The sequence below is a fragment of the Oreochromis niloticus genome, linkage group LG13 (genome assembly GCF_001858045.2).
Source record: "Oreochromis niloticus isolate F11D_XX linkage group LG13, O_niloticus_UMD_NMBU, whole genome shotgun sequence".
NCBI classification, from domain to species: domain Eukaryota; kingdom Metazoa; phylum Chordata; class Actinopteri; order Cichliformes; family Cichlidae; genus Oreochromis; species Oreochromis niloticus.
In genome coordinates, this window is record NC_031978.2 from 17,045,593 (window position 1) to 17,063,471 (window position 17,879).

General features: G+C 39.3%; 2 protein-coding genes across 2 annotated transcripts; both read left to right on the forward strand.

Annotated features, from left to right (window-relative positions):
- The first annotated feature begins 6,325 nt into the window (after positions 1 to 6,325).
- slc18a3a (solute carrier family 18 member 3a) lies at positions 6,326 to 9,296 on the forward strand. Its single transcript, XM_005456555.3, has one exon. It carries the CDS (start codon positions 6,951 to 6,953, stop codon positions 8,499 to 8,501), a length of 1,551 nt encoding a protein of 516 aa, XP_005456612.1. The 5' UTR covers positions 6,326 to 6,950; the 3' UTR covers positions 8,502 to 9,296.
- A 266-nt stretch (positions 9,297 to 9,562) lies between these two features.
- On the forward strand, positions 9,563 to 17,879 carry chata (choline O-acetyltransferase a). The gene is made up of 15 exons (XM_005456554.4): positions 9,563 to 9,959; positions 10,292 to 10,390; positions 10,774 to 10,965; positions 11,239 to 11,357; positions 11,878 to 11,931; positions 12,033 to 12,213; positions 13,451 to 13,628; positions 13,719 to 13,888; positions 14,692 to 14,792; positions 14,900 to 15,028; positions 15,119 to 15,241; positions 15,339 to 15,480; positions 15,713 to 15,775; positions 15,855 to 15,992; positions 16,500 to 17,879. The coding sequence occupies exons 2-15, from the start codon at positions 10,343 to 10,345 to the stop codon at positions 16,929 to 16,931; spliced, it is 2,070 nt and encodes a 689-aa protein (XP_005456611.1). The 5' UTR covers positions 9,563 to 9,959; positions 10,292 to 10,342; the 3' UTR covers positions 16,932 to 17,879.

The window sequence follows — 17,879 nt, forward strand, 5'->3', positions numbered from 1 at the left end:
CCCCGGACACTGGTGGGCATATGGAGCTGTCATCTGGTAGGAAGGGTTACTCTGACCCCACTTCCTAAACCGCTGCAGGCCATTATTAACTGCCAACATGAAAGGATCCGTTGTTTTAAAGACCATTATGCAAGAAATAATTAGAAAGTCAATTCACCACCAGAGTAAAATAGTAGTAAGCTCACCCAGCTCTCATCATTTCAGCTCCTTCCTGGTATCACCATAATTTCTCCAGGAATCAAAATAGTAGAACATCTTCAACTCAACAATCTGAAGTAAAATGAGAAGTACAGGAAGTAAGCTTATATTTTCTACATTATAAAATATTAAACAAGAAAAAAAATAAGAAAATACTTGTTTCCGTGCAGTATGTTATCCCTGACTATGAAGAACTGCTGTGAAATACTTAAGGATAGAGATAAAATCTCTTTAAAGGGTTTATTAATAGCTAATCATGAAGTGTCGTCATAGATGATGTCTGCAGATTAATTATTTAAGCCACGCTGGCCAGAGATTTACTTCAAATAGCTGCTGGATTATGTTATACTCTGAATCCAAATGTCTGGCAGCAGAGCACGGGTAGCTTTTTTTTTTCATCGGCTTTCCTTCTCTTACAATCAAACATATTCAGGTACTTAGAGTTCACCAAGGATTATGTCTGGTCAACCAATGAAGTTTTCATATGGGCTTTTTGAGAGGATTACACAGGAACATGACTACAAGTGCTGGAGAAAAAGGCGGGGCGGATCAAGGAGAGTCTGGACTGTTCGAGAAAGAAAGAAGTCATGAATCAGTGTTATAAAAAAAATAATATGGAAGATTAGGAGACCAATAGGAGACTTAGCTCTATTTCATATACAGTTTTAGTCAGTATTAAATCTTACAGCAGTACATCTTTATAAAGTTGGACCTACAAACTGAAAAATTGCTTACAAAGAAAAGTAAACAACACAAAATTAGCTTGATAATGGGTAATACTTTCTATTAATATAATATTAATATGTTTATGCTAGCATTTTATCACTAGCTTCTGCCTACTACCTTAATAATAGACAGCTAATGTGGCTACCAGGAAATTGCTAATAGTCAAACGGCTGAGTTACACTGAACCTTAAAGCAGATTCGAGCACAGCTTCTTAGTTTGTAGAGAATGCTTTGTTTAACAATGCTTTCACAAAGGTCAAAGCGCTGTAAAGAGAACTTCACAGGAAACCGAGCAAGTGCAACAGAGGCAGAGGTGTGTTATTACATGGCTTTGGATGACGGTGATTAACAGAGCATACTGGAAATACAAAAATATCTAAAATCATTCATAACGATAATTTATAATAAATTTATAATCAGTCTTTTGAAAAACATACAGGTAGTAATTGCTGCATGTGTGACAATGCCCCACATTCAGATTGGACTGCCCATTATTGAAAAGATAATCACAATCTGAATGGATTAAAATGTGTATACAAATAAAAATAAGAGTTTAATAATGTTTGTTATATAAATGAATAAATTATACATTTCAGCAGGTTTAGTTCAAAATATTAATAAAGTAAAAATGTGCAACGGGGCCCAATTGGTCTTGTGTTAAATCCTTTGTTGAGGAGGAAAGAAAAGAGAGACCCAACCTGGAGTGCTAATTCCTCTGCCACCCTTTTTAATAGAATCAGAGAGGGATTTCAGCTCCTCGTGACTGACCCCAGGCCAGCCAGGCACAAACACAAGATAAAACATCAGTCGGCTGCCTCAGGTCGACTAAACTCTCTTGACTGTCAGTGATCTTGACTGTCAGATGTGAAGCCGATTATATAACCCTGACAACATGAGACTGCACACGCACACACACAATACACAGCAACACAAATGCTCTTGTTGAGCAGCCACAGGACAATCAATGGTAATGCTGAACACAGCTGCTCCTCCAATCAGTTCATTGAATTTTAGAAATCCCACTATTTGCACACAGTGTGATTTACAGAAAATAAATGGACATGTGAACACTATATTCACATTCACCTTACCAATAACAATGTACACATAGCACATTACATATTAGCAAAAACATATTTGTTTTGAAGAAACCACATTTTTACAGGATTAGTGTTTCACTATAATCTGGATTAAAGGGGGGCTGTGCATCACTGCTCTTTAGAAATCGCTGTTTTAAATCATTAAACTGCACACTTTGACCAGAATAGGATGTACAGTTTTGAGGCCACTTCATACTTCACATGATTTACATTCACACAGACATATTAAATATTTAATTTTATCAAACAGATTATTAGACAAAGAAAAAACAAGACAAAAAGCAGCTTCTAAATGAAGGTAATTATTATTGCTGCTAAGAGTGGCAGCAGTTATTAGGTTTAGGGGTGAAATCACTTTTCCACACAAGTTTTTTTTTTTTTGGGGGGGGGTGTTTACCTTAATAATAGACCGCTTCTTTTTTGTATGCTGGAGCTTTAGCCTGTATTTGCGGATGGCACAGTGTTCACAAACAGTGTTTTCTGGAAGTGTTCTTGAACTCACGCAGTGATTTCTGTAACAGAAACAGGGCAGTTTTTAATTCAGTGGCACCAGAGAGCCCAGATATCACACAGACATCCAATTTTGAGTTTTGGCTTAGTCACTTGCACACAGAGATTTCTCCAGATTCTCTAAATCTTCTGATGTTGTGTATGGCAGATGACAAAGACACATTTTTACATTGAAGAAAATTATTCTGAAAGTGCTACACAGTTTTTTGCAGATTGATGGACCTTCACCCATCTTTACTTCTAAGAAACTGTACCTCTCCAAGATGCTCTTTTTTAAAATCTTTTTGACACAAGTTGCTGTAACCAAATTGAAAATCAGCTATATACTATACATGAAATAATAAAATGTCTTAGTTTAAATATTTGATATGTTTTTTATGTTCTATTGTGAAGTGTGTCTTATGAGATTTGCATTTTGTTTTTATATACATTTTGCACAGTGACCCAACTTATTTTGGAATCACTGTTGTACAGTATACTTACTTTCTTTTTTTTAAAGCTCTCACTCTTGATTGGTGCACAGTGTCTTCTACAGCAGGCACATTGATGAGTCACACTCTACTACATAGACCAACAGTTCTTACTATTAATTTGGCCTCAGTTGTATTTTACACATAAACATTCATTTTGGCCTAAAGCAGCAGCCCAGTTTATGCACAACATCCAGTCATCAATTTTTCTAATCACACAGGGCCTGGACGCCATCGTAGTTGACACTGGGCAAGAAGGTGAACACACTGCACAGGTTCCCAGTCTATCACAGAAACAATCCATTCACACACAGAATCACCAATTAGCCTAACATGAATCTCTTTGGATATCTGCATGGACTGAAGGAGGTTTTAGCACCCCAAAGATAGGCAGCTGGAGATTTGGACCCAGTGCTAACATCTGCACCACTATGCCAACCCTAGTAGATGATGCTGCTGGTTTCAATGGAGTCAAGTTTCTACTCTGCATCACTGAAAGTAGTATACCCTGCTTTAAACACAAATTAAACTTTGCATTTAGCATTTGCTGATCAAAAAAGGCCCTTATCTGTAGTTATGTGTTTTTGTAGAAAAGAAAGGACTTTAATACATCTCCCATTTTTGCACACTACAGCTGGAATGCAAGGTATGTGAGGCCCATCTATATTATCTATATACAAGTTTCAGTCTATTAAAAAGAAACTAATGTTATAACCATTTAGCTCCACAGGGGTTATTTTTGACCTTTCATAATGTGTGCGTTTGACCTCAGCGGCTTTGGATTTTGTGTGGCTGCTAGAAATTAATGCTTTGATAACTGCTCGAGATTACATGGTGATCTTGAATCTCCTGAACAAATCAGATCAGAGCAGAGTCACTGGGAAAACAGCAAAAAAAATGTTGATCCCCTAACACAGCCAATCCAGTTATGAGGTCTGTGCTGGCCCTGAGAGGACATTGCACTTAAAACAGATAAAGATGGGGGTGATTGACAAAATAAGTAAACACAGTTAACTAAGTTTGGAATCTGTATAAACGGTTTGTGTTTATTTATCTGCGACTTCTGTGTGTAACTGTGTCTTCACATGTTTGTGTTTATGCGTGAACGCTAACAGACGGAGTGAGCGAGAGGACGTCAAGGTCAAGAGCCTGTTGGGAAAACCAAAAGCCAACCCGCAGTTTGGCCTTCATGACTGTGCGTAAGCTTTTCCGCTACAGTGTGTTTACCGAGGGAAATAAATGTGATTATCGAGGCTGTTCTCTCACTAATGTAGCATAACATGTGGTCTAAAAATAAAACTAATTTTGAGCTGCCTTTTTGTCAGATTTGTAACAATTATTAGTCGGATTTAACATGCCTACGTCAAATCGCTCGGGGAAAACAACGGGATTTAATTCAAAGATGCTGGGATGAAGTAGAGTGTAAATTAAAGCTAAATTTATTCTAACTTCAGCTCGTCCACTTGATCATATTCATTGTTTCCTTTATGTCTGACGGTCTCACAAGTGTTTAGATTTTACACCGTTGCCCTACAATAGTCATAAGAAAATAGGTCTTTGGGGTCTTTTTATAACAACAGAAAATTAGGGAACACGTATCAACTGGCAGTTAAACTTCATCAAGAACAAAAGATTTTTTCTTCTTACAGATTTTTTCTTCTTACAGATGTTCACCCACGACGATTCGTTTAATTCTTTCAAGGCTCATGAATCCACCACATTTAGTCTGCATGCTTTCTAGTTTAAGCATATTTCATTTCAAAGCTGTTCAAAGAGAGGACACAAGTGTTGATGGCTTCTACCTTTTTCTGACGTTTTAGGTTTGCTGTGTTTCTGTGCGTTTGGCGATTAATGTTTGTCTTTGTTAAACCTCTGCTCGGAACAACTTAACAATAAAGACCTTAAAAATGTAAAAGTGCACATAGTGAAATATGAGTTTATATATATGATGAAAATTATAAAGAGCGGGAATGAGAGAAAACATTGAAATAATAATAGCAGTGCTGCAGGGATATGAGGACATCTACCGGCTGAGCAAATGCACAAAGGGTAAAACACAGTAATCACAGTAAAGATACAAATAACTGGTTGATAAACTTATCAAAACAGAATCTAGCTAAACGCTCCTCATTGATTTTATAAATATAACTCACAATCAAACCATAATGTAGCAAAATCATTAAAAAACAAAAACAGATTTTGCTGTGCAGTTATAGGTTGGTCAAGATTCACATCTCAGGTTTTATTTTTTTCCTTCATCAATTCAATCTTCCTCCACTAGATGTCGGCACAACTCTGTCTCATATCCAAGGTCTGTAGCTTACTACAAGCTGACAAATCAAGTTGTATTTTACATGAGAAGACATGAACACTGCAATTGCCTCTCATTGAGTGAAAAAACAAAAACAAAAAAAAAACACGTAAATGAGTTTGAATCTGCTTCTACTTCTTTAAATCCCATTTTACCTGCTTTCAGTTTCTGAAAAAGAATAGTAATAAAAGTATTAATAATAATGAAATTGTGTATCATGACAAAACAAAACGACATGTGACTCCTATAACAGATTCATGAAAATTCTCTGAATTCTCATCTGTTGAAATTGAATTATTTTTCTCTCTTCATTAGAAAAATTTGCTGTCACTGGAAAGTCCTGCGGTTAATGTTTATTTCAGCCTCACCACTGGATGGCAGTATCTACTTTATAAACTTCTGTTCACGCATTTCATTCAGTTTATCTGTTTACTGTCGTTTCATGACGTACTGAGGTTTTACTGATGTTTTTTAAAGTTTGTGGCTCTTCATATATATATATATATATATATATATATATATATATATATATATATATATATATATATATATATATATGTGTGTGTGTGGAGTACACACACACACACATACACACACAATATATTTTATCATAAGAAACTACTCCACTGGTTAAAAAACCGCATTGTTTTAGTGTTAAAACGCATTGTTTTAGTGTCGTGTTCTGTGGAGCTGTCCACTTGATTGTGGTGCTGAATGGAGGGGGGGTCCTTTTAAAAACTAAAACTCTGCATGTTACTTTGTATGGGTACTGTTGCTCGCGATCGTACTGTACGATCGTACATGTAACTGTATTTCTTGTGTTACTGACTTCAGAATCAACCAGAGAACTGAATATGTGCTCCTCTGTATGTCCGATTAGAAAAGTATTCTACTTTTAGCTTTGAATCAATTACAACCGCTGAAAATCTGGTAAAAACTGTTTAACATTGAGAAGGTTAAACTGAGCCATGAATCTTCGACTCTCCTTTCAAGCAACTCAGTGGACAGCAGTGCGCGCTCGGGATTTTATGTTTAATTAGCATAAAAGATCTGCTGGAGAGCAGCAGGACTGTGCGTCACAGCCATTGGCGAAGGTGGGAGGGGGATACCTATGGGAGCCAACAAACTGCAGTGTGTACTCCTTCCTTGGCCGACAAAAACCATCTTGCCTGATGCGAAATGATGACTTAGCTCACAGCGTTACAGGTGACCGGAGACAGCTGGGAGTGTCTGGGTGCCGGAGAGGCGCAGCAAACGGACCTAAAACAGCCAGAGCACTGATGGAGCCGGCACTGTGAGGAGTGGGTGAATCCCCAATCTGGGAGTGCTTCCCGGGGCAAGCGCGTCACCTGAATGACGGGATATGAGACAATGAAGCAACTAGGGACGGCGGGGATAAAACGAGTGCAAGTCACGCAAGTGGAAACGCGTGTGCGATGACGAACAGCGCAAGGGACAGAGAAGAGGTAAAGCAGAGAAAAGTTATTTAGTTAATTGGAGTGCTGGAAAAGAAAACACAATTTTTTAAAGAACACACACACATGTGCCAAGTGTGTGTAATTCTGTGAAAAGCAAACTGAGGAAGCAGAATTTCTTTTTCAAAAGTCAAGACTTGAGTCAGAAAAGGATAAAATCATGGAGCCGGAGGTGACCACAGAGGGCCAGAGCGCTAATATGGCACAGTCTGCCGCCTCTAAATTGTCCCAGATGGGTGAAAGAACTAAACAACTGGGCAATGTAATCCAAGACCCAGAACGACAGAAACGGATTATTCTAGTAATAGTCTGCATAGCACTTTTATTAGACAACATGCTGTACATGGTAATTGTGCCAATTATACCCGATTACCTTGAAGACCTACAGAATGCAGCGGATCAAAGCCAAGCTGTTGCAACCAACTCCACTAACAGCACCCACAAGATCACCAAGGGGAACTTCGATCTGCAGATAGGCGTTCTTTTTGCCTCTAAGGCCATCCTGCAGCTCCTGGTCAACCCGCTAAGCGGCACATTTATAGACAGGGTCGGGTATGATATCCCGCTCTTCATCGGACTAAATGTCATGTTTCTCTCCACTGTTATTTTTGCCTTTGCTGAAAACTACGCGACTCTCTTCCTGGCGCGCAGCATGCAAGGCCTGGGCTCTGCTTTCGCCGACACATCCGGGATCGCTCTGATCGCAGACAGGTACACAGAGGAGGCAGAAAGGAGCAAAGCGCTGGGCATTGCCTTGGCTTTCATCTCTTTTGGGAGTCTTGTGGCGCCCCCGTTTGGAGGGGTCCTCTATGAATTCGCAGGGAAGTCGGTGCCCTTCGTGATTCTGGCCTGCATCTGTCTCATTGATGGCATATTATGTCTGACTGTGCTGAAGCCCTTCTCTAATCGTGAGAGAGAAAACATGCCAGTGGGTACCCCCATATACAAACTCATGATTGATCCTTACATAGCTGTTGTGGCCGGTGCTCTGATCATTTGTAACATCCCCCTCGCTTTCCTCGAGCCCACTATAGCCAACTGGATGGAGGACACCATGCATGCCAGCCAGTGGGAGATCGGCATGACATGGTTCCCCGCATTCTTTCCTCATGTCCTAGGTGTGTATCTCACTGTGAAATTAGCAGCCAAGTACCCCCATCTGCAGTGGTTTTACGGGGCTATAGGTATGGTGTTTATAGGCGCAAGCTCGTGCACAGTGCCAGCCTGCAAAAACTTTGGACAGCTGATGATTCCGCTGTGTGGCATCTGCTTTGGAATCGCCTTCGTGGACACGGCACTCCTACCAACTTTGGGTTTCTTAGTGGATGTGCGCTACGTTTCAGTGTATGGCAGTGTGTACGCGATTGCAGACATCTCCTACTGCGTGGCGTATGCCCTGGGGCCCGTGGTGGCCGGACAGATAGTGCACGACCTGGGCTTCGTTCAGCTCAACTTGGGCATGGGGCTCGCCAACGTACTTTACGCACCGGCGCTGCTCCTGCTGAAGAACGTGACAGAAATGAAGCCTTCTTTCTCCGAGCGAAACATGCTCCTAGAAGACGGTCCAACGGGACTGTATGATACGATTAAGATGGAGCAACGGGAGAAAAAGAGAAAGGGTTTGTGTACAACGATTGACGAGAATGGCATTGAGACCTTTGCTCAGCGCTCTTATTCAGAGGAGGAATCCTCTGGGGGAGAGTATGCGTAAAAGACCTTTAGCTGGGTGTTAAACTATCCAAGTGCCGATGTAGAGTTGTCTGTATCATGTCCGATTCAATCAATTGCATAACACAAGTATGACTGTGTAACAATATCAATTACTTACCGCTTCTGGTGACAAGTTCTCTGGGATTTGTCAAATCGAGTAGGTTAAAGCTTTAGCAGAAAGGTGTTAGCTTGCGTTTCTTTATTTAAAGGTGAGATTCCTGTGAAAGATTTTGTTGAGATAAATGTATATTAATTAAGAGTATTTATCATTGTATCAGAAACTGACTCATATCGTGTTCAGGGATTGTGCAAATGTGTTTGAACAAAAGAAGAAATGTGATGCGTCTTTCATTGTAATCTGTATTGTATGTCACACGGCAGATTGAGAAAGGTGGGGGGAAAAAGGAGAAATCTGCTTTTACGTTTTATTAATTTTGGGGGTTTTTTCTGGAATGCATAGGAATGTATAGCCTCACTGTATGATGATCTGCGACTGTACATAAATGTATATTCATGTACATAATTAAATCAACATCATGTGAATGATATTGTTTATTGAAATGGTTTATTTAGGGTACAAATTGTAATTTTTATTCTGCAATGTTATTTTCCTCTATAAATGGAGATATATATACTTAGAAAGTTATCGCAACTGAAGAATGATATTTAAATGTGTTGTTAAAACACGAAAGTGTCTCATTTAAAGATTCTGACATGTTTTGCCTGTGGAAACAAATTGGTTTGGAAAAAAAATCTGAAATTAAAGTTTTTAAGGCCAACATATTTGTGGTGCGCTGATCATTGACCGTGAATTTCAAATAAAGAGAAGCATTTGATTTTACAGGGAAAGTGTGAAACTGAAAATTTCTGGGGAAAATGTTATTGGTTCAAAATATTACTAATTTCAGAGGGTTTTATGGTTTATATGAATAATAGGGTCCATTGAAGCATCTTGTTGGTCACACAAATATCTGCCCATAATGTTAAATGGCGTCATCTGAATCGGTCAGGTGCAGTCAAGTGAAAGAAGTCGTGCGCCTAAACTGTTCTGCGTTTGTAGGATTGTTTGTAAATTCTGAAAGCCAAAGGGGGGGAAAATCCACGAAAAAATGCGTCCTAATTGTTTTCCTGCAAAGTGTTTCAGCATCTGAGGAGCTCAGACGGCGTCTAAATAAGGTGGGGTGAGCATGTGAAGTGCCAAATAAACTTCCCGGCGAATAGCAGGACTTCTGGGAGGAGCCTGGCTGTCAGGAGGCTGAGGTACCCTCTTTTAGCATCTCTCCTGAGCCAGCCAGGGGAGTTGTGCTCATGCCATGTAGGGGATTGAAAGATGCTTAAAATGAAGGATCGAAGCAGTGACATTTTAAAGAAATTCTGTTATAAACGGATTCAAGTAAAGATGGACCAACTAAAACTACCTTGTTGAGCTCCAGAAGGAGAGGGTGTTTTTCCCTCGCTGGTGAGTAAAAAATTCAGTTGCACACTATTTTTTGTTGTTTTTGTTGTTAGTTCCCCTTAGTACTGGGAACATGTTTTCATCAAATGTGCAGTTCTGCAAGGCAATTTTCTCTCTCTTCATGCATGTTATAATCTCACAAAGTGCGCATTTGTGTATTTCTGGCAGACAGAAGCAGTCTGATCTTGTATTTTTATCAACTTTCTGCATGTATCATAACATTTTTCATCTGAGTGAGGATTAAGCTCGATTGGTTTCCGATTGTCACTGTGACTGACCTTTACAATAATAACCGTCGACTTTAAATAATGACTGTAGATTTTGTTTGTGGACAGAGAGTTCCTCTTGTGAATCCACCTGCTTGATTGCCCTTCTACGCCGCCAACATGCCAGTTCTCGACCGAGACGCCTCCAAAGATTCAGGGGGCCGAGATGTAATTACATCTTCCATCTGCCTTATAAGTACACCGTATATGTTTTTTCTGAATTCTGCACGAGATAAATTTACATTTTACGATTAAAGATTGCAAAATCAAATAAAGTCTAACAACATTTCAGGAAATAAAAGTGGCTTTCAAAGGATTACGCTGGAATTCATGGGCGATTTAACTAGAATGTGGTATTCTTACAAAAACTTAGAAATGACAGAAATTTAGAGATTAAATATTTAAGGAATCTTATCGATTCCTTAAATATTTGCTTAATAGCATTGCGCAATCCCTGCATGGGGAGACTTACGTCATGTTTAGTCAAGAATTTGGAAAAAGGAAAACTGGTGATGAGAACTGAAAGCTTTTCATCCCGCCATGTTCTCCAGGCTCTGCCAAAGCTGCCGGTTCCCAACCTGAAAGACACACTGGACAGGTACCTGAGCTGCATGAAACACCTGCTCACAGAAGAACAATTCAACAAGACGCAAAACATAGTGACGCAGTTTGGAGCCCCTGGAGGAGTGGGGGAGCTACTACAGAGCAAACTCACGGAGAGGAGCGAAAACATGGCAAACTGGGTAAATAAAAGTTAAAAACATAATGTTAATGTTACAAGACGTTATTTAATAAATCGAATATATGTATTTAAGAAACAAAACTCTGGGTTTTGGATCCTTATAAGTTTAAAAATGTTAAAGTTTTAAACCAAATCTTGAAGACATTACTGATGTCAATAAACCTTTTAGAAAGGTTGTGAAGCATGATTCTGTTTTATCTGCTTTTAATGGTCCAGTCCCTTTGTTTACCTTCAATCTTGTTGCTGGTTTTTGCTTTTGGTTTTTCCACCATAGGTTTATGACTACTGGCTGAATGATATGTACCTGAACAACAGACTTGCTCTACCTGTCAACTCAAGTCCTGCAATGGTCTTCCCACAGCAGAACTTCAAGGCTCCCATTGACTCTTTAAGGTATTCACACCTGAGACGAGTGAACCACGAAAAAAATCTCATAGTTTGATACAACGGGACAGACGAAGCCTCTGCAATCCACTAGTAGACAGAATCCTTTCTTCACTGGTGTAGAAACAGTCTCTGAAAGAAAAAAAAGATCCAATTGCTCGTGTTACAAGTTGTAGGTGATTTTGGTTATTCCAGCACAAAGACTGACAAATTATAGTGAACTGTGAGAATGGCTTTTCTACCAGATTTTATTGATTATACAAATTTGAACACTTCCCTCTTGGCTGCACACTTTCAGAAAGGGTCATTACTCAGAATGCCTCGAGGTCCGAAAACTGTGGTTTGGTTAACATGGTATTGATCTGTTACCGGTTCCTTAACCACATGATTTACATGAAGCATTTATGTTGTTAGGTGTAATGAAGCTACACAATTAATCAAGAAAAAAGAGCGTGGTGGCAAAAGAGTGACCAAGTACAATGTGTGTGTTTTGTGAAGCATTAAAACTGAGCAAAGATATTCTTTCTAGATTTGCTGCACACTTAATATCTGGAGTTTTGGAGTACAAGACTCACCTTGATGAGTGAGTTAACATTTAATTCAAATTGTCACAAAAGAATGTTCTTCACTTTCAGTTCTTGTGTAAAGAAAAAGCCTGACAAAGTTGTGTATGTCTGCGTGTAGCCGTAACCTGCCTGCGGACTATGCCCGGGGCCAGCTGGCAGGAACGCGTCTGTGTATGGAGCAGTATTATCGTCTCTTCACCTCCTACCGTCTGCCAGGACCTGAGAGGGACACTCTCGTAGCACAGGAGAGTAGCGTGATGCCAGAACCTGAACATATCATCGTGGCGTGCAAAAACCAGGTCAGACTTGGAGAAAACAGACCCAGGGCAAGAGCCATTTTTTAGTTCTCCACCATATTACATGGTCTTCATCCAACGAGGGATCGGTTAGCATGTAACACAGCACATTCCAGATTTCTCATAGATATGCATTACAAGTTTGTTCTTTATGTTGGAATGCAAACTTGGCACACAGTCTGGGTGTAACCCCTCAATGCCCAGTGTTTCAGATTTGATACATGAAGCTTTTTGTGAGTTTTCAGTGTGATCTTCTTTCCCCCTGAAAAACCGAAATAAATTGTGCGATACATTTTTAAGCATTTTTTAAATTGATGTAGTAAATAATAAGTCATATGTAGAAATTTAAATCAAATTATTTTTTTAAACAAATGTGTTAGGTGGTTTAATAAATTCTCAATTTTCAAAAAAATTGAATTTTCTGGTAATTGTTTCACGGTTCACAATTCCAAGGGTTGAGGGAAACCAAATCTGTTGGCTTTTATCAGGGAGGTGAGACCTACGAAGATCAAGCATTATATTCAGAATTTATTTAGAAGCCTGACACAGAAGAAATGTCATCATGCTATGAATGAAAACAGAACAGATCACTTCACAATAGGGGTGGCACAGTGGTGCAGTGGTTAGCATTGTCACCTCACAGTAAGACTGTTACTAGTTTGAACCTACTGTAGTAACAAGAAATTCCTTTTGATGTAACTAGGTCGGGCTTTTCTGTGTGAAGTCTGCCTGTTCTCCTCATGTCTGTGCAGATTTCCTCCCACAGCCCACAAACAGAGTTGTTAGGTTTGGTTGTTCTAAATTGGCTGTCCTGTGATGGAAACTTGATGTTTACTCGAATTAAGATCATCACATCCACCTAGATTTAATAAAGAGTGTAAATAAACTGAGACTTTATTATCAGTTAAGCTAATTCAAACAGCAGTTAGAGAATAAAGAAAGAAAGAAAGAAAACTGATTTTATATTATGTGACCCACTATTTGTTACACTTGCACAGTTTTTCTGTGGCTTTAAACTGCTTCTGTGGGGGTCATACCATCTGTGCAGGTACTCCTTGTTCTTCTTGTTCTTTGTGGCTCTGGCTACGTTTTGGGGCTCAATGCTGCTAAAAGAATCACTTGGATGTTATTTCACAATGGCAGGAAATTCAGAAGCAATGCATATGTCCACATCATTAGGAAAGTTAGTCAGTACCAAAGATTCCTAAAAGTTTGTGGCTAACCTGAACCCTTTGTCCAGTTCTTTGTGCTGGATGTGATGATCAACTTCCGGCAACTGAATCAAAGAGATTTGCTGACTCAGCTGGAGAAGATTGTCAAGATGGCTGACAACGAAGAAGAGCAGCTCCCTCCTATAGGGCTTCTCACTTCAGATGGACGGACAGAGTGGGCTGAGTCTCGTAGTGTACTAATGAGAGGTACATTTCAAAAGGGATTTTATGTGGACTGCCAATAAAAACTCTCTTTTATATGAGGTGCCTCTCAGATTGACTTTTGTTTTCCTGTAGAGTCTACCAACAGGGACTCGCTGGACATGATTGAGCGCTGTCTGTGTCTCGTCTGTCTGGACGACGCAAGTGGACCTGAACTTAGTGACACCACACGAGCCATGTTGATGCTGCACGGAGGTGGATTGACAAAGAATGGAGGCAACCGCTGGTATGATAAGCCAATGCAGGTAAGTGAACACATTTATCAACAAAAAAGGTTAATTTAATGTTTGTTTTATTAACTTTTTGTACATCGTGTGTGGAGACCAAAATTCTGAGTGATATTAGTTATTAAGGGAAAGAAAAGTGGATAACACAAGGCTGAAAAGGATTTAAAATCCATCAAAGTCATCTTCTTCCATTTATCCTACTCTGAAGAAAATGGGGGAACTATCTAAAATAACAAAACACATGTAATGATACTGAAAGATAAGATAAGATACGATAAGATATCTAATGTCCAAAGTGAACAATACTTTTGGAGATAATTTATTTGAATTTCAGGAGCAGGACCACACCTCTGCGCACACCCCTTTCAGTTCTCTGTCAGCCCAGGAGCCACCACCAGTCCCCACTGAGGCCCCAAACCACAGCCTCAACTCATGATCAAAGCCATCTGCCATTATCTAACAGAAACACTGTCAAACCTTAATGAGGAAGTTTTTTTGTGCCTTCTTAATGAGGAAAATTAAAAGAACAAATTCATGTTGATTTCTCAAAGCAACCAGTTCCATGCCCAATTAAGGAAATGCAAACTAAAAGTGGACGTTCCACTGGATTTAAAGCCGTCATCTCACAAAATGGCAAAAGAATTTAGTTTACTCAGGATTTCTTCACTTTAGGGGGTAATGTGTGGATGTAGGAACATGTAGTTGGAGTAAACAGTAGAGTGCAGAGGTGCAGCAATCAAACTGCAATCATAAATTAATATTATTAAACATTTCAGTCCAACTCAAGAAAACAACCCCTGAAAACAACCTGTCTGTAACAGTTTATTGTAGGAGCTGATGGCTGCTGTGGAGTCGTGTGTGAACACTCTGCATTTGAAGGAATTGTCCTTGTGCAGTGCACAGAGTATCTCCTCAAATGCATGTGAGAAATGACGCACATCTGATTTTGGAAGTGTGCAGTATATATGAGTTACATGTTTTAAAATAAGACTATTATAAATAAATGCTGCATTTATTTCTACTCATAAGGATTGGGAGTCCATCAAAGCTGGTCAGAGCTGCAAGTGTGAGCGAGCTGCCCGCGCCACGCAGACTCCGCTGGAAATGCACTCCTGAAATTCACAAGCTCATCACGTCTGCTGCTGATAAACTCCAGAGGTTTGGTTTTCTTTAGTTTCTTGTCATTTGAAGAGATTAATTAATGTGAGAAGCGCATGATTTAAAAAAAATGTATTCTTATTTTGTCAGAATGGTAAAAAATCTGGATATGAGTGTCCACAAGTTCCATGATTACGGAAAAGAGTTTATCAAGAAGCAGAAGATGAGTCCAGATGCCTACATCCAGGTTGCTCTTCAGTTAGGCTTCTACAGGTAAAAAAAAAAAAAAAAAAAATAGTCATCTTACAGAACTGATTAAACTTACCTGGGGCTCTGAGCCACATTTTGTTCTCCCTGTACATCACTGCAGGTGTCAAGGCAGACCAGTGTCCACCTATGAGAGTGCTTCTCTACGTCGTTTTCAGCAAGGCAGAGTAGACAACATTCGCTCGGCAACACCTGAAGCCTTTGCCTTTGTCAAAGCAATGACTGAAGGGAAAAACAGCACAAGTGTAGGTTGTTTTTATGCAGAAACTAAAGTTATACTGTGACTCAAGTAAAAGCTGCTACAGGTTTAAATTCAATTTGAGTGGCTTAATCAGTTTGAGTTTTTTGGGTTTTTCAGTAATGCTATTCAGTCTTCTATTGGATTTTGTCTTGATGTATTCAAGCATGAAAATCTACTTACTGTAAATTAATGACCTTAAAGACTAAGCACTGACTGTCAGTTGTTTACTTCTCCAGGACACAGAAAAGATGGAACTGTTGAAAGGAGCCATAACTGCACAGACCAGTTATACACGTCTGGTAACTATTCTCTTCTTCCAGATTTCTATGACAGAGACTCACATTAAATAAATGCAGTAACATACTTTCTGTTTTTCAGGCTATTACAGGGATGGCAATAGACAATCACCTACTAGGGCTGCGTGAACTTGCACATGAAATGAAGATGGGGAAGCTCGAAATGTTCAAAGACGAAGCCTATCTCATCAGTAATCAGTTCATTCTCTCTACAAGTCAGGTATGCCCATGTAATTTTGAAATAAAACTATTCATATTTTAAAATTCTGTTCAATTCAATTATATTTATACGGTGCCAATTCACAACAACAGCCACCTCAAGGTACTTCATATAAAAAAAACCCAAACCATGACATGATCCTCTGTGAGCATGCACTTGGTGACAGTGGGAAGGAAAAACTCCCTTTTAACAGGAAGAAACTAAAAGAAAGTGGGACAGCCATCTACCCTGACATTTGATCTGTATTAATACATCGTAACACTGCAGTTACTACAATGGTTATGCCCTTCTTGTTTATCCTTTATAAAATTTCTATATTGTAACACAAAAATGGTAACTGGTTGTTTGAACTAAAACTACAGTTTAGGGTTTCCTTGTAGTGAATGAGGAAAAACATAATAACACAAATCAGTCTCACTACCTACCTAAACCTTTCCCAGAGCAGTGTTTCATCACACCAGTAAAGCTTCTAGTAGTTTAGGACTGAAGCATTTACTCTTCCCTCAGGTTCCCACTACTGTTGAAATGTTCTGCTGCTACGGACCTGTGGTTCCAAACGGATACGGCGCGTGCTACAACCCTCAGTCAGACCATATTATCTTCTCCGTGTCCAGTTTCCACGACAGCCAACAGACATGTTCAGCAGAATTTGTAAAGTGCTTGGTGCAGGGACTTCGGGACATAAGGGATCTGTGCAATAAATGCAACGCTGACTGCGCTGCCACAGAGGAAAGAAAGGGCCAGACACAGGAGGCACACACACAGACTGAAACAAAGTGGGAGGAAAAATCCCCCCAGAGACCATCTGATATGACTAAAAACAAGCAAACAGTCCCACAGGTTCTGGTGAAGACAACAGACCAGAGTAGCGTGGAGGCCCAAACTCAGACGCTACCACACGGAGAGGCACGACCTCTGAGAAAAATGAGTAAATCATAGGAAACTGTCAGTGCCTGTTGTAATAGTGGTGGTGTGATATTAAATGTGTTTTTCTGTGCTGCAATAATGTATTAGTAAGTCAGTTTTAAAATATACACTCTACAAGCTGTGATACAAAATGCCATGTATATATTTATTGTTGTAATAGAGGATGCTTTTTCCAGGAATTGAAATGTGGCTACTACAGGATACATGGAGCTGAGAGTTAGTGCCAGACAAATGGGTAAACCTGACATGAATCAGCCAAAGAAAGAAGTCCGTTTATTGCTGGCCAACAGGCCTTAGAGTAAGGTTAGTGGGAAATATTTAAAAGAAGGAAAACAAGAGACGCAAACACTGGAGGTTCATTTGTATTATTAAATGTCTGCATCATCTTTGCTGTCAGTCGGTTTGACAAAGCAAAAGCAGGCTGTGAGTTATGCCAAACGGCTGATTGTCTCACAGTGTCAACCTGCAAATTGCATGCTGCTATCTAATGATTTTCTGAAGACCAGAAAACAGCAATCTTCTCCTTGTGTTGTCTTCATCAATTCTTGTGTCTGTTGTACCAGTACTGTGTGCCAATACATCTGCTCAAAAAACAAAGTATCCTTTTATAAAATCCTCTTCATACTGTTCTGTACTCCTTATACTGGGACTCACACTGTGCTTGTGTACATAATATATCCAATGTAGCTCTCCAAGATTTTATAAGGATACTTTATAGTTAGCCTAAAGAATGTTAAGTTGAACCAAATGTGTAAAGTTTTGAGCAGAATATTTCAATTAAGTTATTTATTTTTGTATCATATATAAATATATCTATATATATAATGTTATAGAGAAGTACTCTGAAAAGTCAATATATAAAGGTTACTAACCAAAGGTGTTCACTGTATTGATGACTGTCAAAGTACTGTAATTAAAAGGTGCTGCTAATGAATAAAAGGAACAATTTGAAATGGTATC

Coding starts and splice junctions, on each gene's coding strand:
- slc18a3a (XM_005456555.3), top strand. CDS start 6,951: ATGGAGCCGGAGGTGACCACAGAGGGCCAGAGCGCTAATATGGCACAG.
- chata (XM_005456554.4), top strand. CDS start 10,343: ATGCCAGTTCTCGACCGAGACGCCTCCAAAGATTCAGGGGGCCGAGAT. Junction 15,242..15,338: donor CTTCAGTTAGGCTTCTACAG/GTAAAAAAAAAA, acceptor ACATCACTGCAG/GTGTCAAGGCAGACCAGTGT. Junction 15,993..16,499: donor TCATTCTCTCTACAAGTCAG/GTATGCCCATGT, acceptor CTCTTCCCTCAG/GTTCCCACTACTGTTGAAAT.